Raw genomic sequence first — 24891 nt, 5'->3', positions numbered from 1 at the left:
ATACAAAACCAAATTGATTAGTACAAATATGTAATCAAGGTGCTGTTAGAGTATGCTGATATCTATAAAGTAACTCCAACAGTGAATATGTGAATTATATATCAATATTGTTTAATATAAAGAATGTAAAGATGAATGAATCTATTGTTTATTAAAGGGACACTGACATGATTTATTTAAATCATTGATTTCTCTGTTCAAACTGTTCCAAATGATTTAACATTGACTCCTATTATAATTTGAATGTTGCTACATTTTAATCTTAAAGGCAGATAAGCAATATTGTATTCAATAAATATTGTTTGTTGAAGGTATCCACCAATCATCAATAAAAACCCAGGTTGGTCAACCAAAATTGAGATGCAGATAAACGTACATTCTTGATTTTAAAATACATTTAGCAATAGAATATTTCACATATGATGATAGTATTATATTTAAATGTTTATTAATATTGCATACTCTATCTGAATGACAACATTAATAATTGTAGCTCAGTATCCCTTTAATATAAAATTATATTGATTTGACAATGTTGGTGTTAATGAATTCTCTACTCCATATGTTGATGTAATGAATGGGATTGAGCATGCAATTCAAATCTAATATGTTATTTAAGGATATCCGAAGAATTATTTAATTTTCATCTATTAAATGGACATTACATATAAATATTGAACAATGTGGATTTAGTATGTAATGTTCTGTCCATGTTTCTAAGACAAATGTCAATTAAAATGAGACATACCATACTGTGACAAGCCCTGCCTTAAGGATCCAGCAGCAACATCCATATCTGTAATATATTAAATGAGGATTGCATATCATTAATACAAATCATGCCATGTTTAAAATCTTTACATTATTAGCAAATCCATTTAAAACTATTAATCCTTTGGTAGTCCCATGAGTTAATTGTTTCCTTAATTCAATTCATGATAAATATATCCTGTACTCTTATTTTCAATCAGTTGTGTTGTTTACTGTAGCTTTAATTATTTTTTGGTGTTATTTCATTCTCATCAATTGATGGGCATATGTTATAATTTATTTGGATTCTTCTTTTTTTATTATGTATAATATTGAAAATAAGAATACTGTATTCTTCACATATATAATAATTCACATTTCATTTTGACCAACATGTATAAAGCAATGCCACTTACAGCAAAGCCATGTTAACGTGTATGCGCAATTCCATTTTCGCGATCATTGCGCAATGATTCAAAGCGGAATTACGCATCCGTCATTTGACCAACATGTATAAAGCAATGCCACTTACAGCAAAGCCATGTTAACGTGTATGCGCAATTCCATTTTCGCGATCATTGCGCAATGATTCAAAGCGGAATTATGCATCCGTCATTTGACCAACATGTATAAAGCAATGCCACTCACAGCAAAGCCATGTTAACGTGTATGCGCAATTCCATTTTCACGATCATTGCGCAATGATTCAAAGCGGAATTACGCATCCGTCATTTGACCAACATGTATAAAGCAATGCCACTTACAGCAAAGCCATGTTAACGTGTATGCGCAATTCCATTTTCGCGATCATTGCGCAATGATTCAAAGCGGAATTACGCATCCGTCATTTGACCAACATGTATAAAGCAATGCCACTTACAGCAAAGCCATGTTAACGCGTATGCGCAATTCCATTTTCGCGATCATTGCGCAATGATTCAAAGCGGAATTACGCATCCGTCATTTGACCAACATGTATAAAGCAATGCCACTTACAGCAAAGCCATGTTAACGTGTATGCGCAATTCCATTTTCGCGATCATTGCACAATGATTCAAAGCGGAATTACGCATCCGTCATTTGACCAACATGTATAAAGCAATGCCACTTACAGCAAAGCCATGTTAACGTGTATGCGCAATTCCATTTTCGCAATCATTGCGCAATGATTCAAAGCGGAATTACGCATCCGTCATTTGACCAACATGTATAAAGCAATGCCACTTACAGCAAAGCCATGTTAACGTGTATGCGCAATTCCATTTTCGCGATCATTGCGCAATGATTCAAAGCGGAATTACGCATCCGTCATTTGACCAACATGTATAAAGCAATGCCACTTACAACAAAGCCATGTTAACGTGTATTGAACATATGTTTAATTTCAGACTATATTAGACATCAAACTCATCTCATACGATGCTATTGCATATCTAAATATACCCATTGATCAATGTTCTTAAAAGAATACACACAAACCACATTTTGAAGAACAGCTGTTGACAAATCTAAACAAACACATGTGGCACATCGAGCCATTTGTGCAATGTACAGTAATCTTGTTTAGGACACAACACATATTTATCACAATACAAAACCAAATTGATTAGTACAAATATGTAATCATGGTGCTGTTAGAGTATGCTGATATCTATAAAGTAACTCCAACAGTGAATATGTGAATTATATATCAATATTGTTTAATATAAAGAATGTAAAGATGAATGAATCTATTGTTTATTAAAGGGACACTGACATGATTTATTTAAATCATTGATTTCTCTGTTCAAACTGTTCCAAATGATTTAACATTGACTCCTATTATAATTTGAATGTTGCTACATTTTAATCTTAAAGGCAGATAAGCAATATTGTATTCAATAAATATTGTTTGTTGAAGGTATCCACCAATCATCAATAAAAACCCAGGTTGGTCAACCAAAATTGAGATGCAGATAAACGTACATTCTTGATTTTAAAATACATTTAGCAATAGAATATTTCACATATGATTATAGTATTATATTTAAATGTTTATTAATATTGCATACTCTATCTGAATGACAACATTAATAATTGTAGCTCAGTATCCCTTTAATATAAAATTATATTGATTTGACAATGTTGGTGTTAATGAATTCTCTACTCCATATGTTGATGTAATGAATGGGATTGAGCATGCAATTCAAATCTAATATGTTATTTAAGGATATCCGAAGAATTATTTAATTTTCATCTATTAAAGGGACATTACATATAAATATTGAACAATGTGGATTTAGTATGTAATGTTCTGTCCATGTTTCTAAGACAAATGTCAATTAAAATGAGACATACCATACTGTGACAAGCCCTGCCTTAAGGATCCAGCAGCAACATCCATATCTGTAATATATTAAATGAGGATTGCATATCATTAATACAAATCATGCCATGTTTAAAATCTTTACATTATTAGCAAATCCATTTAAAACTATTAATCCTTTGGTAGTCCCATGAGTTAATTGTTTCCTCAATTCAATTCATGATAAATATATCCTGTACTCTTATTTTCAATCAGTTGTGTTGTTTACTGTAGCTTTAATTATTTTTTGGTGTTATTTCATTCTCATCAATTGATGGGCATATGTTATAATTTATTTGGATTCTTCTTTTTTTATTATGTATAATATTGAAAATAAGAATACTGTATTCTTCACATATATAATAATTCACATTTCATTTTGACCAACATGTATAAGGCAATGCCACTTACAGCAAAGCCATGTTAACGTGTATGCGCAATTCAATTTTCACGATCATTGCGCAATGATTCAAAGCGGAATTACGCATCCGTCATTTGACCAACATGTATAAAGCAATGCCACTTACAGCAAAGCCATGTTAACGTGTATGCGCAATTCCATTTTCGCGATCATTGCGCAATGATTCAAAGCGGAATTACGCATCCGTCATTTGACCAACATGTATAAAGCAATGCCACTTACAGCAAAGCCATGTTAACGTGTATGCGCAATTCCATTTTCGCGATCATTGCGCAATGATTCAAAGCGGAATTACGCATCCGTCATTTGACCAACATGTATAAAGCAATGCCACTTACAGCAAAGCCATGTTAACGCGTATGCGCAATTCCATTTTCGCGATCATTGCGCAATGATTCAAAGCGGAATTACGCATCCGTCATTTGACCAACATGTATAAAGCAATATAACTTACAGCAAAGCCATGTTAACGTGTATGCGCAATTCCATTTTCGCGATCATTGCACAATGATTCAAAGCGGAATTACGCATCCGTCATTTGACCAACATGTATAAAGCAATGCCACTTACAGCAAAGCCATGTTAACGTGTATGCGCAATTCCATTTTCGCGATCATTGCGCAATGATTCAAAGCGGAATTACGCATCCGTCATTTGACCAACATGTATAAAGCAATGCCACTTACAGCAAAGCCATGTTAACGTGTATGCGCAATTCCATTTTCGCGATCATTGCGCAATGATTCAAAGCGGAATTACGCATCCGTCATTTGACCAACATGTATAAAGCAATGCCACTTACAGCAAAGCCATGTTAACGTGTATGCGCAATTCCATTTTCACGATCATTGCGCAATGATTCAAAGCGGGATTACGCATCCGTCATTTGACCAACATGTATAAAGCAATGCCACTTACAGCAAAGCCATGTTAACGTGTATGCGCAATTCCATTTTCGCGATCATTGCGCAATGATTCAAAGCGGAATTATGCATCCGTCATTTGACCAACATGTATAAAGCAATGCCACTTACAGCAAAGCCATGTTAACGTGTATGCGAAATTCCATTTTCGCTCTGTGACGCATATTCTGTAGAGCGCAAGACACATCATTCCTATTTCATGTGTCACTAATCTAAAATCAGATATCTAAACATCATATGTAGTGTATGTTGTGAGATCTGTATAGGTTTAGTATCTGACTATATACACCTTTTTTGATAAAAAAAAAAAATATTAAGATATTATATGAAGTTGGATAATTACCTGGTTCAGATTCTCCATCTCCTCCCAGGCCACCGGACGGAGAAGCAGCTGCCCTGGCCCCCGCGTCAGGACTTTCAGATCCCGCAGCTGGGAGGGAAGAAGAGGAGGCCGAGGATGGCGAGGATCTGAATCTTTTGGGGACCCGAAGATTGAGGAGCTCGCATAAAGTCACCTCATAAGGGAGTAGGTACAGTTTCCGCGGGGCCTCTCTTTTGCCACCTCTTTTACGGGCTTGTACCCAGTCCCTTATGAGGTTGACTTTTTTTGTTAACCGCAACCTCATATCTCCGAATCTCCTCATGATCTGATCCTGGGTCCTCTGGACGTCACACACCAATCTAACCGCATTGGTGATAGACTCCCAGAGGGCCTTCTTAACAGGCGCATCTGTCAACCTCCTCTTGTTCCCAAACAGCTGGGGATAAAAGTCCTTGACGGCGTGGACCAGTGCAGCGCTCTCCTCCTTGGTGAACCTGGGAGCTGACATGCCTGCTGGGTTGTCTAAGAAATCCCGGTATATTATGATATATACTGCCTGCAGGCATTAGAGAACTGACAAAGATGGCAACGTGTAATGGACTTTTATATGGTGAAGTAAACATGAGATGCACCATGGGACAAGTTATCTGTACATCTGATTGGATAAAAGTTTGAAATATTGTTAGAATGTCTGTGAGACCATGCTGACTCAAGTTGTGTTTGTGTGATGAACTCTGATTGGCCGTTCCTTAATGTTTCATATCTTAGTAACTTCCTTACACATACCTCATGGTGGTGCTGTTACTTCATTTTTCATGTAGACTTATTTGTAACTCATGGGCCTGTCATGCGGATATGTGTGACGCTGATTTAATATCCGTGATCCGTTAAATATTAATGATTAAATTCTCTTTAACATCTAATACTGTCACATTATTAAATGTTGTAGACATTTCTCGGTTTAATAACGGTCTGTTTCTTTAATACAAATACACATTTAATATTGTATGTCTTTATTGTACATAAAATCCATTTATTGACTTATTGTGAAGTATTGATATTGCTCTATTAAATGTATTTCATAATGCACATTGATTGTGTGCTATTGCGTGACATTAGACTCTAATGTTTAAAGATGCTAATCTGGTGTTTCAAGATGCGTTTCCCACGCAATATTTCTGAATGTTCAAATTCAGGTTATAAGGTCAGTAACTTGGATAATCTGTTTATAAATGTTAAACTACAGGTTTGTTTGTTATTAGTAAATAAACCTCGAGCTTGAATTTGTCTGAAGTGCTCATATATGTTATTGTGCAATGGCGTCTTTATTTTTAAATAGACATTACAAACAAACAATTGTATCAAATGATCTGTAGAGATAGAAGATTGTTTAGACTTTAAAATGTAAATCAATTTATCTTAGTATTTAGTTATCCTCAACAGAAGAAATTTAAATGCACATGGTTGAGCCACTCACATAAGGCATCTCTGTGCATCCACCAATCTTCATCTACTGAGCCTATCTCGATATGCTTTTCAAGCAAAGTATGTCAAGATAGGAAGAGAAGTAAATACACTATTTAAATCTCTTAAAGGGACACTGTCCAAACAAATTTAGCGTTGGTGATTCAGATTGAGCATGAAATGTTAATCAACGTTATAATTTAATCCGATTCTCAAATGTTAACAATTATCTTGTTATCTTTCTTTGCAAATCAATAATGATATTTGAGATTACGGACAATTGTTTCAAAAAACCTGGGTTGTCCTTGATGATTGTTGGATAAATTAATCCACCACAAAAAACCAAGTTCAGTCCAGAGTACTGAAGCAAATAAATGATCTATTTAATGCATTATTTTTAAAGTAATGATAGCAACATCACAATGAGCATTCATAATATGAGACAATTTTTAAAGTTGCTTAAAATAGAATACTCATTCAGAATGTATAAATCATTAATTTTTTAACTGTCTCCCTTTAAGTATATTTTTAGTTCATGTCCCTTTAAATAAACATTTCACAATAATGCTTGAAATATCAGAAACCTAGGCACCTTCCTTTTGATAAATTAGTATAACATATGAGTAAATAAAATTTAGATTAACTTCTGGATTGTTTTACACACTGACTGAAATATATATTGTAAAGGAGGTATTTCGGAGTCTTCAGCTGCATTTTGGATAAGATTATAATATTTGAACAACTTAATATGTTTTGGTATTCAATCATTAGATTGTAATTATATATATTTTTGGATTAAATACATATCTACATAGGCTATTTTGATGCTGATTGTTGGTTGCACATAGATACCTTATGTAATTGACTAAGATATGTGCATTGATGTTTTTTTTTCAAAGTATATTTAAAGACTGAATGTAATTCTATAGTACTTTCTAAATATGTTTAAATTATTTTATGAATTATTTAAAAATCAATACACAATATACTTTGTGAATGTCCCTTTAAGGACAAAAAAATTTGTAATGTTGATTTAACATTGTCAAAATAAACTAAAGGGGAATGAAAATTATATATAGATATGTGATGTCTAACCCAAGAGGTAAGATTTTAAAAACTACATAATATTATTAACTATAGTTAAATGACTCCACTAGAAAATCAAATCCATTAACCTGCCATCCAATAACTAGCTTGTGAAAAATATCAAGTTAAATGACCTACCATTTATAAATGTAAAAATTAAAATAATTTAGCAAATAATGTTTTGAGATACCTAAGGAAGATACAAGATCTTATAAAATTAATTTTACATTCAACAACACTGTCACTTTAATGTAATTGAACCACTTCCCCTTCTTAAAAGTGAAAACAAATAATTTTTGAGAAATTGACTACATATCCGAAATTATTTTAACATCCAAAAATTTCAAAAGAAAAGCATCGATGGATCTCACTCCCCAATGAATGTTAAAAAAGATAGTTTAATGTAATATTCTCGGAATCAGTGGATTTTCAACAATTAATGCATTATTTGATCTTATGCATGTGCTTGTCAAATAGACAACTACCAGTCATGGGAGTCAAATTGTTTTTTATTGACAGATTATATGGATATTTATTATAATCTGTTCCAAAGAGTGTATTTAATACTAAAATGTTTATTATTACCATTTTAAAATTTAATAGTTTCTGAACCAAAAAGAAAAAAATATTCCTGGAAGTCATCAGATGCCAATCTGAAATTTAAAAAAATCTTTTTAACAAAGTTAATACACACGTAGTCAAAGATTCATAAAATACATTTACAATCATCTTGTGTCTATGCTCTAACTTTGTTCAACATTTTTAAAAGATATTTATTAATTAAATTTTTAAAAAAAACAACAACATTATATTGTGTAATAAAATAAAATAAAAAAAATCTGATTTTCTAATTATACATAATAATGTATATCACATTTCAATAATATATATGTTGAACATAAATGTCATATTTCATGTCCATTCAAATACCTCTATATCAACTATAATATGTATTCCTTTTTCTGATTGTGATCCCTAAATATCTAATGATGAAATATGTATGACTAATGTATGTAAGCTACCAATAATCAACATTCTTCCTGTGATTCTTAACTAGCATGCATTGGTACACCAACCTGGATAATGCATGGTCTTTGAAAGTCAATTCAGGGGTAAACAGTTGATCTTCAATAGGTGTCTTATTCATCATTTCAAAAATAGAAAGACTGAAATCCCATCTAAAAATTAGAAATTCATCTAAGTGTCTGATTGTGATCCCTAAATATCTAATTAAGAACTAAATATGACTAATGTATGTAAGCTACTAATATTCAACATTCTTCCTGTGATTCTTAACTAGCATGCATTGGTACACCAACCTGGATAATGCATGGTCTTTGAAAGTCAATTCAGGGGTAAACAGTTGATCTTCAATAGGTGTCTTATTCATCATTTCAAAAATAGAGGACTGTGAAATACCATCTAAAAATTTGAAAATCATCTAAGTGTCTCCAATAGGATGCCTCAACAGCCTTATTCTATCAAATAGTTGGCACTTACCATGTGAACATGTCTTTGTATGGTTTTCAAGGTCAGCAGATTTGAAAGATAATGCCAGACATGATCCCATTGGTATACTTCAATTTCAATCTTGGCTTTTTCCACTGTCAGTCTGGGCAATCTTCACTGTCAGGCTTCTAATTCTTCCCTTTCAGTCTTTAGATTAAGTCAGCTCCCTAATGGCATAAAATGTTTATTCAAAATTACTACAAGTGTGTGAATCATTTCTGTAGCCCTCTCCCACCCCCCATTTCATAAGAAATTTCTGTCACTAGCTTACTGTGTAGCATCTTGTGTTATGTTCTATCAAGTGTGAAGATGAGTCATATTGAGCAGAACAAACCTCTAATGTGTGACATTGAACCATAGTCATGCTAGAGGATCCCTTTCTGAGTATTTACATTTTAAGTAATATGTAAACTAAATACTAGTTTATAAAATGTATGCCATATGATGTATTTGTGTAAAATTCATGCCAGCAACAGTCCAGACATTTATACTTACCAGCTGATGTCCTCTTTAAAAACCAGGTGGCAAAGACTCGCTACAGGACCCAATGGCCAGAGCATCACCTATATTAATAAATGAAACACATTTTTAGCATTTGATGAACAATCCTAACATGTTTGCACAATTCTCTACTTGTCATTTCCCTAGAGTTCACATCTATTGATAATACTCCAGTCTAACTTCTATTCTTTACCGTCTAAAGTTGCGGTTGATGATGTCTGCTCTGACATTGAGCCCCTCATCTCGGAATGGCCCCTCTAGAACAGGATCATCCTCCTCATCTCTGAGGAGGTTTCTGTCCGGCCGGACAGCCTGCAGCATCCCAGCCCGCTGTGCAATATTATGCAGGACGCTACAGGCTACAACGATCTTAGCCACCTTCTTTGGGTTGTACTGGAGGGCTCCTCCCGACCTGTCCAGGCACCTGAACCTCATCTTCAGGAGCCCGAACATCCGTTCAACCACCGCCCTGGTTCTCTTATGAGCCCTATTGTAGCGCTCCTCAGACACATCAGTCGGGCTACGCAAGGGGGTAATGAGCCAAGGCCAGCTCATGTACCCAGAATCACCTATAAATTATGAACAGAACATAATTCTAACAGAATCCTCAAAATAGTATTTGTAGTACAATAAAAAGTTTTGTACACGATAATCCATTAACAAATGTTTATTTTAAATTTAAAATATCTAGTTCAATATTATTCTCTATCTTCCCATTTCAGCTAAGACATGCTACATATGCGTATTTCTCCTAAATCAAGCCTTGTGTAAAATGCTAACTACATGGTTACATTACATTCTCTATCTGAGCATTTAAGGTAAGACATGCTACATATCTGCATTGAACTAAAAGACATTTGCGGAAAGAGACAATGACATGGTTAAATTGCATTAGCTAATATCTTCCCATTTCAGCTAAGACATGCTACATATGCGTATTTCTCCTAAATCAAGCCTTGTGTAAAATGCTAACTACATGGTTACATTACATTCTCTATCTGAGCATTTAAGGTAAGACATGCTACATATCTGCATTGAACTAAAAGACATTTGCGGAAAGAGACAATGACATGGTTAAATTGCATTAGCTAATATCTTCCCATTTCAGCTAAGACATGCTACATATGCATATTTCTCCTAAATCAAGCCTTGTGTAAAATGCTAACTACATGGTTACATTACATTCTCTATCTGAGCATTTAAGGTAAGACATGCTACATATCTGCATTGAACTAAAAGACATTTGCGGAAAGAGACAATGACATGGTTAAATTGCATTAGCTAATATCTTCCCATTTCAGCTAAGACATGCTACATATGCGTATTTCTCCTAAATCAAGCCTTGTGTAAAATGCTAACTACATGGTTACATTACATTCTCTATCAGAGCATTTAAGGTAAGACATGCTACATATCTGCATTGAACTAAAAGACATTTGCGGAAAGAGACAATGACATGGTTAAATTGCATTAGCTAATATCTTCCCATTTCAGCTAAGACATGCTACATATGCGTATTTCTCCTAAATCAAGCCTTGTGTAAAATGCTAACTACATGGTTACATTACATTCTCTATCTGAGCATTTAAGGTAAGACATGCTACATATCTGCATTGAACTAAAAGACATTTGCGGAAAGAGACAATGACATGGTTAAATTGCATTAGCTAATATCTTCCCATTTCAGCTAAGACATGCTACATATGCGTATTTCTCCTAAATCAAGCCTTGTGTAAAATGCTAACTACATGGTTACATTACATTCTCTATCAGAGCATTTAAGGTAAGACATGCTACATATCTGCATTGAACTAAAAGACATTTGCGGAAAGAGACAATGACATGGTTAAATTGCATTAGCTAATATCTTCCCATTTCAGCTAAGACATGCTACATATGCGTATTTCTCCTAAATCAAGCCTTGTGTAAAATGCTAACTACATGGTTACATTACATTCTCTATCTGAGCATTTAAGGTAAGACATGCTACATATCTGCATTGAACTAAAAGACATTTGCGGAAAGAGACAATGACATGGTTAAATTGCATTAGCTAATATCTTCCCATTTCAGCTAAGACATGCTACATATGCGTATTTCTCCTAAATCAAGCCTTGTGTAAAATTCTAACTACATGGTTACATTACATTCTCTATCTGAGCATTTAAGGTAAGACATGCTACATATCTGCATTGAACTAAAAGTAGACATTAGAGGGGGGAAAATATATGGTTAAATTGCATCCTATAGCTGAACATTACGCTAACATTTTAAAACTACAGTGGCAATTGTCAAACTAATTAACCATGTTGTGCACAAATACTCACCAACGAGATAACCAGGGGGCATTTGTCTTTCCTCAAACTGTCTCCACAGGGACGACAGAGAGAGGATGCGGGCATCATGACAATCCCCTCCAAAATTCGCACACACATGCATAATCCTCATCTGTGCGTCACAAACATACTGCACGTTGAGGCTATGAAAATGTTTGCGATTTCTGAAGGGCGAGTCATCAATTGGAGCACGCAGCAAAATGTGGGTACAATCTATGGCTCCCAAGACATTGGGCAATTGAGCAATATCAAAGAATTCCCGCTTCAGGCGCCTCCAATCACCATCATTCTGTGGGAATCCTATGTATTGCTTACTGATACGTACCATGGCGTCCAGAAAGTTATCAAACACCCCAGAGAATGTACCTTGAGCCAGGCCATGCATGTACAGTTCTCCGGATTGAAAACTCCCGGAGGCCAGGACGTATAGACAGCTTAGCATCTTACTCATGGCGGGAACAGCAGTCCTTATTCTTATACGTGGCTCCAAATGAGGTTTAAGAAGATCGTAAAGGCCAATGAGCTGTTCGCGATCGAGCCGATACTTATCATAAACCTCAAAGTCGCTCATGTTTTCCAAGGTGGGTCTCACCCTGTAGACACGAGGACCTCGAACCAGATGACCCCTTCGTCTCAGTCTGAGCCGCCGAGGCTGCCTGATTCGACCAACAGCTAGTTCGCCAATAGCAGCACCAGCAGCGTCTACCATGTCATCGTCATCCATCTTTCAAAACAGCGTAACAAGGTAAGCACTTGATCTGATGTGGATCACAAGTGATGCATTGGCCATGTTGTTTGGGGGATTTATAGTACAATTAGTCCAATGGTAGTGAGTTTGTAATGATTGCTGATTGTATTCACCTGTTTGTATGTGAGCGGCGCGAATGCTTTCACAGTGGGCGTTTATTTGTTGTTTGCTGAAATGTTATTTTCAAACAATGAATCTCAATGTGAAAGTGTCAAATATCACACATACAGTGCATGTTTGTAATGTTTGTTCATATGCGTAATCAATATTTCTTAAACGCGATCTTATAGTAACAAGCACACGTCCAGGCTAACATGAATGAAAGTGCATAGTTGTGTATAATGTGCATCGAATGTGATCGATCAATGTTGCTGCAATATTGTTTGTAAACGATAAAGTAACAGCTGCCATCTGTAGTATTGTATATATAAGTGATTGCCGAGCTGTCAATATTGTATGCGTCCCTTTAAAATCGCAATAATAATTCCGAACTTCCCGTCTGCCATCTGTAGTATTGTATATATAAGTGATTGCCGAGCTGTCAATATTGTATGCGTCCCTTTCAAATCGCAATAATAATTCCGAACTTCCTGTCTGCCATCTGTAGTATTGTATATATAAGTGATTGCCGAGCAGTCAATATTGTATGCGTCCCTTTCAAATCGCAATAATAATTCCGAACTTCCCATCTGCCATCTGTAGTATTGTATATATAAGTGATTGCCGAGCTGTCAATATTGTATGCGTCCCTTTCAAATCGCACTAATACTGAATAACTTCCGGATGTCATCTGTAGTATTGTATATATAAGTGATTGCCGAGCTGTCAATATTGTATGCGTCCCTTTCAAATCGCACTAATACTGAATAACTTCCGGCTGTCATCTGTAGTATTGTATATATAAGTGATTGCCGAGATGTCAATATTGTATGCGTCCCATTCAAATGGCACTAATACTGAAGAACTTCCGGCTGTCATCTGTAGTATTATATATATAAGTGATTTGCGATCTGACAATATTTATTAATTGTCCCATTGAAATCACCTTAATAATGCTGTTCCAAACTGTTGTTTACGTATATGTTGTATTGTAGTATTGAGTGTTAAAGTTCCGAAAGGGGCGGTACAGTCGTGAATCTGTGATGTGTATGGTTGAATCTTCTAATGACGTCATGATATTATTAACCTGCCTATGTAGTTCTGAAATCCTCATTGTGTTGTTGTATTTGACTACATTGTTATTGTGTGCTGAATAAAATCTAAATGTGTGCTTTGTGGTTGTGTGATGGGTGATGCGTGTTATGTACATATACGTATATATTGTGATTGTGTCCCACATATGCTGACTTCTATATAGCAGTCTGGCATTGTTGTTCCTTCCCATAAAGTGACATCTGTAATCTGGTGTAATGATGTTCTTGTTGTACGTAATTCCTAATGGTTTCTGGTGATGGAATCATGATGTTAAAAGTACAGTAAAATCCATATGTTGTGTTTTGTGATTCCTCGAGAGAATGTAATGTGTTTTTCCCCCATCATTTGAATGCACATGTATGAGTGAATGTTAAAAGTAATGTATGTGCATCCATGACTGATCATGTGTTAAGCCTATGTAGATATGCTGTTGCTGCAAGCATATGAGTTGAATAACTGAAATGCAATAATAAAGGTAAATGAGAATTGTTTCCCATTGTGTAGTGTTTGTGAATCCTGAAAAGTTGACATTATTTTTGTGTCCGTTTAAATGTAATATTTTTAAAACAAAAATGTTGTTACTAGTGATGTTGATTTGTAGTTGATGTAATATAAAAGTCTGAAACAATTTAATGGTGTTGTGAATATTCAAACAGTAAAATCCATAAATCCACCATAGGGAAATAGTCATTTCTTGATCTATTTATCATAGCTGTGTCTAACGCATGAAATCATGTCTTTTCTAGCGCTGGTATTTGGAGTTTTTCTGTCTACGCTATTTGCGTGCGTTAGGGAAATGAGGGTTTCGCGTGCACGAGCACGTCTTCCCAATAGAAGTCAATGGAGGCTCTAAAATTTGTTCATTTTTTTTTTTCTAAGACTGGTTTTCCTCGTAAAGTGAATGACGTCATGAGCTTTTGTGAAAAAGTAACTAAATCGTGTTCTTTTTGTGATAAATAAATATTTTTTTTATGTCATGTGGTGTATATTGTTTGTATGCATCGATGAGTGTATGTTTGTGATAATGTTATTAGTTAGATGCAGGTATATGAGGGTCTTTTCCCGTGTGTCAATGTAAGTCAATGGGAAAATGGATTTGTGTTGTTTTTTTTCTAACACCCGAGATCTCGCAACTTTAATCCTTTGTATTTTGATGAAAAATTATTAAATATGAAAATTAAATATAGTGTCGTGTTTGTATGAGTGTAAGTGTACTTTGTGTAATATTTGTTTTGTGATTCGTGGATGTTTTTTTTGTCGGTATATGTTTACTACTGGGTCTGAGGTGTCGGTAGAAATTTGAGCGTTAGGTGTTTTTTGAGTGTCGGTAACTGAACTCTAAATACCGGAGTCCGTAAGAAACCCGCGTTAGGAGCCTATAACTCTGGTTTTCACGGCTAACGCCAAAATCCAAATCTAGGCCTTTGTTTCTACATCTGAGTTTTCGGACTCCATTTCAGAAAATTATAATTACTCTTGGCAGTCTATATTTACTGAAGAACTTCCGGATAGTTCCTCCTCAGATTATATCCCAAAAAAGAAAAAAAAAAAAAGAAAAAAAATCTATAAAAAAAATAATCAAAAAAGATATTACTAGACAATGAATGTATTGAATTTTTAGATCCAGAGGATTTACAACATCCTCGCTCCTCTAATTGGAGACCCTCCAAAAGTGTTGCAAAATTCCTGGATCATTATTTAAGAAAACCATTATTGGTTAAAGCCAGGTCTACTTTAAGAGCAGAATCCTCTAGACCAGAGTTGCCGCATAAATCTTCTGTCACGCCAGAAGTGGACGCAAATATTATTAAGTTTTTAAGCACAAACATTTTTAATATCAGAAAAGAACCTGATAAATTCTTGAAAGCTTGCCAGGATAAATATCCTATTACAAAAATGTTCGAACTAACCGAAGAAGCCTTTGCTAATAAAGATTTATTAGACCCTTATATCATGAGAAAATGGATTCAGAGAGCTATTTATCTCATGGGTGATGCCAATACGGCTCTGTCTACTCAGCGTAGACACATTATCCTACGTAAAATTGATCCCAAAATCTCAGACTTTGCCCCCACAGAGATGGGCCCCCATGCTGAGGGTCTCTTGTTTGGTGACCTTGGTTTTAAAGAGTTAAACTCCTATGTAAACACATTTAACTCACTGAACAAAGTAAAGACTACCTCTAAAAAGATATTTTATCCTTCACCTAATCGTGTTTTTGACTGGGCCGGGAAAGGAAGAGGCCATTTTCCCGGTCATTCTTTCTTCCCAAATAGGTATCAATATCAGTCCTTCCCTCCACCAAACCAGATCTCCCTCAAAGACAGATTGTATTCTCAAAAACAGACTCGAGTCTTTAAGATCAAGAAATAGAAAATCTTCTGCTAAAACAGGCCATAGAAATAGCTCCAAACAACGAAAATTAGTTTATCAGCAACATGTTTGTGAAAAAGAAAGAATGATCTCTCCGTCCATTGATAAATCTAAGGAATCTGAATGCTTTTCTATCTTACAACCATTTCAAGATGGAGTGAATTCATCTTCTGAGAGATTGTCTTATGGACAAAGACTGGTTGGTAAGATTGGATCCAACAGATGCTTATCTTACCGTTCCTATCCATCCCTCTCATCACAATTTCCTCCATTTTTTCTGGAGGAGTCAAATCTGGCAATTTTCTTGTCTACCTTTTGGTATTCCTTCGGCCCCTTGGGTGTTTACAAAATTTTGAAACCTGTTGTAGCGTGGCTCAGATTAAGAGGAATTCGTCTGTTCATTTATCTGGACGATATTCTTATTATGAATCAGGATCATTCTCTCCTCCTTTCCCACTTGGATTTGACCCTAAAATTTTTTTAAAACTTAGGTTTCCTTATCAACATCAAAAAAATCGGTTCTTATTCCGTCTCAGAAACTAATTTTTCTAGGTTTTCTGATAGATACTTCTTTATCAACTCTAACTCTTCCCTTGGAGAAAGTGAAGAAAATAAAATTGGAAATTTATCATTTACTAAAGAAAAAGTTTTTTCCAATCAGATCTCTTGCAAGAATCGTAGGTCTTCTTTCAGCTTTGATTCAAGCGATTTTTCCAGCTCCATTACAGAGATAAAAAATCTTTTATTTAAGGAAGGGTTTCTCCTATTCACACAAGATCTCTTTGTCAGAAGAAGCCAGGATCAAATTGATCTGGTGGCTTTCCAATATAGACGCTTGGAATGGCAAAGCTATATTTTGGAAAGCTCCAGATGTGGTTCCCTGATTACTGGAGGCAAATGGTCAATTTCGGAACGCAAGATGCACATCAATTGCATCAAATCGATTACCGGCTCATTTGCAATAAAGAGTTTTGTCAAACAAAATTCTCCTATCTCCATTCTTTTACGGATGGACAACATTTTGGCGGTTCGTTATCTGAATCGTTTGGGTGGAACTCATTCCAAACAACTATCAGATATAACAAAGAATTTCATTCATCAATGTCTCCAGAACAATATCTTTATTCGAGCAGAGTACATTCCGGGTCTCTCCAATACAGCTGCAGATTGGGGTTCTCATTACTTATCAGACTCAAGAGGCTGGAGATTGCATCCAGATATTTTTCAGAGCTTACAACTGATCAGAGGTCCGTTCTCGATAGACTTATTCGCATCTCGCTTGAATTGCCAAATTCTTCCTTTCTTCATTTGACGCGTCCAGATCCAGAAGCCCTAGCAGTAGATGTTTTTCTTCAGACTTGGCCCCTCCAAAGAGCATATGCTTTCCCTCCCTTCTCAATGATTCCTCGAGTCTTGAATATAATCAGGAGGAACAAAATTTCCCTTGTTCTGATATCCCTTTTTTGGCCGACCCAATCATGGTACCCATCCCTTCTGGAGATGTCCTTTTTCTTCCCAGTTCTCCTCCCTCTTGTTCCACATCTTTTACTAGATCCAAATGGAGATTTTCACAATCTAGTACTTCAAGGTTCTCTTCAGCTCATTGCTTGGACAATTTCAGGGGATCCTGGGCCCCAGAAGGACTTTCTTCTTCAGCTAGATCATTATTACAAGATGCCTGGTCACCAGGAACTAAAAAATGTTACCTTTCAGCCTGGGCCAGATGGTCTAGCTAGTACAGTCAAAAACATTTGGATCCCTTTTCAGCTACTTTGAGCGAGATTCTAGATTTTCTTATTTGATGAAGGTTTAGCTTATAGATCTATTAATGTTTATAGATCAGCTATATCTGCAGGTCACGAGCTTATTAACAATACACCTATTGGTCAACATATTTCTATTTCCAGGCTTATGAAATCTATCAAACTTAAAAGACCTCCTTTGGCTAATTATTCTTCCTTCTGGGATGTTAATTTAATTTTTTCTTTGTTTAAATCTTGACCCTCTAATGAATTCCTTTCTCTTAACTCTCTTGCAAGCTTGCAACTCTTCTCTGTCTTTTGTCTTGCAGAAGAGTTTCGGATGTTAAAGCCATTGACTTTTCTTCCAAAATGTTTTCTCCTCAAGGAGTCATCTTAGCGTCTCTAGAAGAACTAAATCTATGTCTTCTATTTTTTATTCCTATTTTTGGATTGTCCTTCCTTGTGTGTGGTTCTTTGCCTAAAAGAATACGAAAATCGTACCTTACCCTTTAGAAATTTCTCTTCTAATCAACTTTTAATTTCTTATTCTCCTCCTCATGATCCTGTTTCTTCTACTTCTATTAGTAGATGGATTAAATGGGTTATGAGTGAAGCAGGCATAGATAAATCTTTCCCTTCTCATTCAGTAAGGGGAGCAGCTGCTTCTAAAGCTTTTTGTAAATCAGCTTCCCTTCAAGAAATTCTAAATGCAGCAGACTGGTCATCTGATTCAGTCTTCAGACAGTTTTATTTCAAACCTATTAATTCTTTGCCTCAACGCCTTCTGGATTGAATTTACGTCTAGCTTTAAACTAAAATTCTGATTATCCTAGCCTTGGTGAAGGAATAATCTAGATTTTATTAAAGAGACAGAGATGAGTATTTTCCCTCCATTTCCATACCCTTGGCAATGGGCAATTCTTATTTTTTATAATTATAAATCTATTATTTGACAAATAATTTATTTATATCTATTTCAGCTCCTGGTTCCTCTTCTACAGGATTTCAATCTCCTTCGGGAATGTGAGGATAATCTTCATGATCAAAATTATCACACACAAACTTCTTCAACTTCTGCAGGAATTCATCCTCAACCTTCGTTCCTTTCCGATGGTCCTCATGAAAAAAAAAAAATCTTTATTTCTTTGGATTCTTGTTATTGTTTTTCATGTTGTCTTTGGGACTTATTTCTGAAGATTCTTACCATATTTTTTCCAGCACCAAAGTTCAAAGAGGCAGTTGGAACATTATTGGGACTTTTTATACTAGAATGAACTTTTCGGATTGGTCTGCCCTGGATCACACCATTCAGGGTTGTTTCTTATTGGTTACCATATTCATTTATGTTATTTATATGTTAAACTTTTAAATTGTATTATGTTACTTTGAATGGCTGTTGAGCAGTAAAGGAAAAGGCTTATGCAAGATTCTCGTCTCTGTCTCTTTAATAAAATCTAGATTATTCCTTCACCAAGGCTAGGATAATCGGAATTTTAATAAAGACACAGAGACAAATATTTTGCTATCTCTTTCCTTTACTGTTCAATGTAGCCTTTAAAAGTTCAGAACATATAACATCAATAAATAAAGACAATTTTAAATAACAGATAAAAAGTTAAAATTTTTGAAATTTAAACAGAATGACCAGTAGAGCAAAGGAGAGACTGGCCAATAAGGATGCAAGTAACAATCACCAACTGACAAATACAAAATATAATGTCCTCTTTCTTGCCGATGCTGGTGAGGAATAGGAGGAAAAAGGAACACATTTTAAAAATGCCCAAAAAACAAAAACAGTAGAACAAAATCCAGAAGAAAAGTCTCACAAACAGGAAAACAACTCTTGATGGAAGAAATGCATCTAGACGAAGCCAAGAAGAAACTTTTCTCATCCAATATGAAAAGGTTTTGAAAGATGGTTGATGAGTGGATGGAAGAAAACCTTCCTTTTGTAAAACATCTTCATTGATTTGGAGCTATAAGAAAAAATAAAGGTAAGCAATATTATATGGGAGGGTAACACAATAAGGGAGGGAAAATATTCGTCTCTGTGTCTTTAATAAAATCTAGATTATTCCTTCACAAATTAGGATAATCGGAATTTTATTACAAGCACAGAGACTTCATATTTTGCTAGTTTAAAGCTTATTAAGAGAATAAATTTAATGAGGTATGTTGAATGGGTTTGGGATAAAACTGTTTAAAATAGAGTCAGATGACCAATCAGCAGCGTTCAAAATTTGTTGAAGAGAGGCAGATTTTAAAAATGCTTTAGAAGCCGCTGAGCCTCTGACTGAATGTGCTGAAAAAGACATGGTAATACCAGCTTCTTTCATTACCCATTTAACCCACCTTGCAATAGTGGTAGAAGTAACAGGAGAAAAGGGGGAAACAAAAGAAATTAATAATTGAAAGGAAGAAGGACATCTAAAGGAAGAAGTTCTGAATTCATATTCTTTTAAACATTTAACTACACATAAAGCAGGTTCAGAAGGAAGATAAGGATAGAAAATAGAGGAAGTAAGGGTTTTTGTTCTGCGAGACAGAGTAAAGGTGACTCCTTCAGGAGAAAAACGTTTAGAGTTAAAATCTAAAGCTTTAACATCAGAAACTCTACGAAAAGAAACAATACATAAAAGGGTAGCAAGTTTAGCAGATAATTGTTTTAAGGATAATAAGTCATTAGAAGGCCATTTCTTGAATAGAGAAAAAATTAAATCAACGTCCCAAAAGAAGTTATATTTAGGGGTTGGAGGATGTTGAAGTCTTATTGCTTTTAATAATTTGCATATTAAAGGATGTTGACCTATGGGAGAATTGTTAACCAAAGAATGGGAAACAGAAATTGCTGAACGAGAAACATTAATAGAATGGTAGGCTAAACCAGAGTCGAAAAGTGAAGAAAGAAAGTTAATCACTTGGCTGACATTAGCTGAAAAGGGATCCAGGTCTCTTTGAAGACACCAGCTAGATCATTTAGACCATGCTGCGCGTTAGCATTTTTTGGTACCTGGTGCAATGGAATTTTGAATGAGGAGTTTAGCTCCTTCCAAAAGTCCGTCGAGGGAATAGGTTTCCCTGTTTTTGTCCAGGCTACAAGAGTTAGGGTTTGGGACATAATGAGATCGTGAAAGTTCCCATCGGGATCTGTAAGAAGATGTTGAGAATGAAGGAGAAGGAGAGGGGGGAAGTACGACATTTCTAGAAGGGAAGGATACCAGGGTTGAGTTGGCCAAAGGGGGGTGATTATCAGCAATGATAGTTGATCCCTCTGAGTGATTGAGATGGTTCTCGCAATCATTGAAAAGGGAGGGAAGGCATAGGGGCCTAGAGGGGGCCAATTCTGAAGGAAGGCATCTGTTGCTTTGGCCTCTGGATCTGGACGTCAACTGAAAAATGGGAGCAATTGGAAGTTCAAACGAGAGGCAAATAAATCTATAGAAAAAGGACCTCTCAAATTTTGAAGAGAAAGAAAAATATTTTGATTCAGTTTCCAATCGCTCGCATCCCTCAGAAAACGAGATCCCCAATCTGCAGAAGTGTTGAAAAGGCCTGGAATATATTCCGCTCTGATTTATATTTTTTTGTCTAAGCAGAGGTGAATTCCTTTGTGATGTTTGAAAGATCTCTGGATTTGGTACCTCCCAGGTGATTTAGATAACGAACTGCTGACACGTTGTCCATACGGAGGAGAATGGATATTGGGGCAGAAATATTTGAAAAACTCTTCACTGCAAAGGAACCTGCCAAAAGTTCCAGACAATTTATATGTAGCTTCTTTTCCCCAAAAGACCATTTTCCTCCGGTGATACAAGTTCCGCAACAGGCACCCCAACCGGAACCGCTCGCATCTGATTCTATCACTAGATCTGGAGAAATTTCGAAAATGGCTCTTCCATTCCAGGCTTCTATGTTTGCTAGCCACCATTGAAGTTCTTCTTTTGCTTCCGACGATAAGGGAATATAATGATTGTAAGAGAGGCCTTTCTGTAAGTGAGAAATTTTTAGACGTTGGAGTTCTCGATAATGTAGAGGAGCAGGAAAAATAGCCTGAAAAGAGGATGAGAGTAACCCCACTATTCTGGCTATTGATCTGATGGAAACTAATAGTTTTTTTTAATAATTTTGTAACTTCTTTTTTGATGTTTTTCAGTTTTTGAATTGGAAAACTGAGGGTTGAGTTTAAAGTATTTATTTGGAAACCCAAAAAGATAAGGGAATTTGAGGGGAAAAGTATTGATTTTTCTTTGTTGATTAAGAATCCTAAGTTCTCTAAGAGTGAAATAGTTAATTTTAGTTGTTCTTTTAAAAGAACAGGATTCTGATTCATGATGAGAATGTCGTCCAAATAAATAATGATCCGGACACCTCTCATTCTTAACTAGGAAACTACAGGTTTTAGGAGTTTGGTGAATATCCAAGGTGCAGAGGAAAGGCCAAAAGGAAGGCAGGTAAAACTCCAAAATTGGTCTTTCCAAATGAAAGTTAGATATTTCCAATGGGATTGATTTATTGGAACTGTAAGGTAAGCGTCTGAAAGGTCTAATCTTATTAACCAATCTTCTATTAAACATTCCCTGAGAAGATGGATTCCTTCCATTTTGAAATGATGATAGACAACAAAAGAGTTTAGATTTTTAAAATTTATTGCAGGACAAAATTGACCGTTTTTCTTTTTCACCAGAAACAAATTGCTTATGAAAAGGTCTGGAGAAAAAGGAACTTGTATTATAGCTTTTTTGTTTGCTAGATTTGTTATTTCTTTTTGAATAAGATTTTTGTCCTGAATTGAAAAATGGATTGGATTTGGATAAACAATTTGAATTGGAATGGAATTGAATTCTACCAGAACTCCCCGAACCGACTGAATCACCCATTGATCCTGAGTAACAAGAGTCCAATTTTGGGAGAAACGAAGAAGTCTTCCACCAATTATATGAGGGAAAGAAGGAGAAGTCAGGGATTCTGTAAGATTTGAAAAAATGACCTTGTGGGAAGCGGGATCTTCCTCTGGAACGGAAATTTCTCTGATTCCAAGGGCGTGATCTTGAGGGAAAGAACTGGTTGGAAGTGTCTTGGAAAGATCTTTGATTTCCATAGTAAGGTTGGAATTGTTGTGATTGAGTATAGGGAGGTCGTGAGAATGAACTACGGCCGAGAAAGCGACCTCTGCTTCTTCCGGCCCTGTCAGAGGAATTATTATTATTATGAAAAAATTTCTTAAAGGAAGATTTAACTTTGCTAAGCGTAGTAAAAGTACTAGCATATTTGTTTAAATCTTTCAAAAAGGAATCTCCGAAAAGGAGACTATCTTCATCAGAATTGAATTCGTTAGTAGCCGAATCTATCATTTTAATGTCTATATTTCTAAGGATATTTTTACGTCTTTCAATAGTCATTGAAACATTTGCATTGCCTACTAAACATAAAATCCTGTATACCCATTCCCTAACAGTAACAGGGTCAACAAGTTAATTATCGGTAACTGCGTTATCTGAAAGTTCTAATAATTTAGTGATGGGACCAATAGCATCCAGTAATTTATCCTGGCAGGATTTCCAGGACTTGTCCATACCTTTTTTTAAGTTTGTAGCCAGGGGTACCTATAAATTTAAGAATTTTAGGGTCAATTTCTGGGGTTAAATTACTACTTTTTGGTAATAAAGGCCTAGGGCATTCAGCCCTCATTTTGTTTCTTGATTTGGGTTTTAAAGGAACTCGAATATGATGTTCCACAAATTTTGCCATGTCTAAATCTGGACCCCATTCTGCTGATCTGGGGTGGTGTTAAGAGTCTGGGTCAAACCTAATATTACCAAGGGCATCTTTGAAAATAGGTTCATCCTCTTCTAAATGTTTTAATTTTTGTAAACATTTCTTAGGTTTTTTATTTATAGGTGAATCATCAGAAGAAATAAACTTATAATAGCCATCTGAGTCATTAGAAGACATATCAGAATAAGAAGATGAACAATCTTTAACCATAAGTTGTTTAGGTTTTGAAATTCCCATTTTTTCCCTTTTGGGATTAAGGGTCTTTTTGGAACATATTTTTCTTTCCCTGCCCGTGAGAAGGTTGGATTCCTGTAATCTTTGTTTAGATTTTTAAATTAATTGTTTACTAGTTTGTATAGCAGAGGAATGTTTTCTTTTTGTTGGATGAATCAATCATGGATTGAACTTTATTTTCATCCAGATCTTTATTTTCTGGTTTTTGAGACATATTTTTTAAAATATATCTTTTGGTTCTTATAGAAAAAAAAAAAAAATATATATATATATATATATATATATAGACAATATCAAAGAGCAAAGCAAGTGTTCAGTAAATGGATTCCCAAAGGGTGTTATGGGTAGTTTAAGTATAACACCCTAATGCATCCAGGGAATCAGTCCCAGTAAAGTCCGTGCTATCAGGGGCAGCGGTCAATGTACAGTACATATGGAACACAGCGTTAATTCCTGATTTTCTATTCCTTGCTTGTCAGGTAATTGTGTGGATGCCACTTCAGCCTAGTTGTCACGGGTGTAAAGTGCAGAGATAAAATGTGCAGTCACTGTAGTAATGTCCGGAAAAACTCTTACCCTCCACAAGACTTGGTGGGGTGCCTGGGCGCACTGCTGTACTTCTCCACGGACTGGTGTTGAAACCCTTCCGTGGGGGTGCAGCGTGTGGGTCCTTCTTGGCGTGCTTGGAGATCCGGCTCTGGTAGCGTAGTATACTCATGCACACCCCGTGACGTCGCTAGGTGCACTGTGGGTAGTGTAGTTCAGGACAAACCCGGAAGTCAACGCCGGTTTCGGCTACGGGAGCAACAGGTCAATATGCGGTATATCCCACCGCTATATGGATAAAGTTCACAAAGAAAAGAGATCTGTTGACTCAAGGTTAGTTGCTGGAAAAACGTGTTTATTATGGTGATCCAAAACAAGTCAAAGTAAGCAAAGTACATAGGGTCACAGTGAGGGACGCCTGACGCATTTCACGCATGCGTAGATGCGCTTCTTCGGAGGCTAGTTAGTTTACGGCCAAGACAGCTTTTAAACCTTGAAGCCACCAATCCTGGGGTGGCTTGAAAAGATGGCCAATGGGTGCAACATTTCCAAACCTCAGTGTGATCTTACTTTATATATATAATCAGTGTATTTTAAGATCGCTGCTGTTTGGAACGGGCACA

General features: G+C 35.7%; 1 protein-coding gene across 1 annotated transcript in view; it reads right to left on the bottom strand.

Annotated features, from left to right (window-relative positions):
- Positions 1 to 24440, bottom strand: part of SPAG1 (sperm associated antigen 1) — a 501191-nt gene extending 476751 nt beyond the window's left edge. The window contains exon 1 of the mRNA XM_053715918.1: positions 24299 to 24440. Coding sequence (XP_053571893.1) covers positions 24299 to 24440 — 142 coding nt within the window. The remainder of the gene's footprint in view (positions 1 to 24298) is intronic.
- Between the last annotated feature and the right edge of the window lie 451 nt (positions 24441 to 24891).

The sequence above is a fragment of the Bombina bombina genome, chromosome 5, assembly GCF_027579735.1.
Source record: "Bombina bombina isolate aBomBom1 chromosome 5, aBomBom1.pri, whole genome shotgun sequence".
In the NCBI taxonomy this organism is placed as follows: Eukaryota; Metazoa; Chordata; class Amphibia; order Anura; family Bombinatoridae; genus Bombina; species Bombina bombina.
Note: the sequence above shows the minus strand (reverse complement) of the source record. Positions and strands in the feature narration are given on the sequence as shown.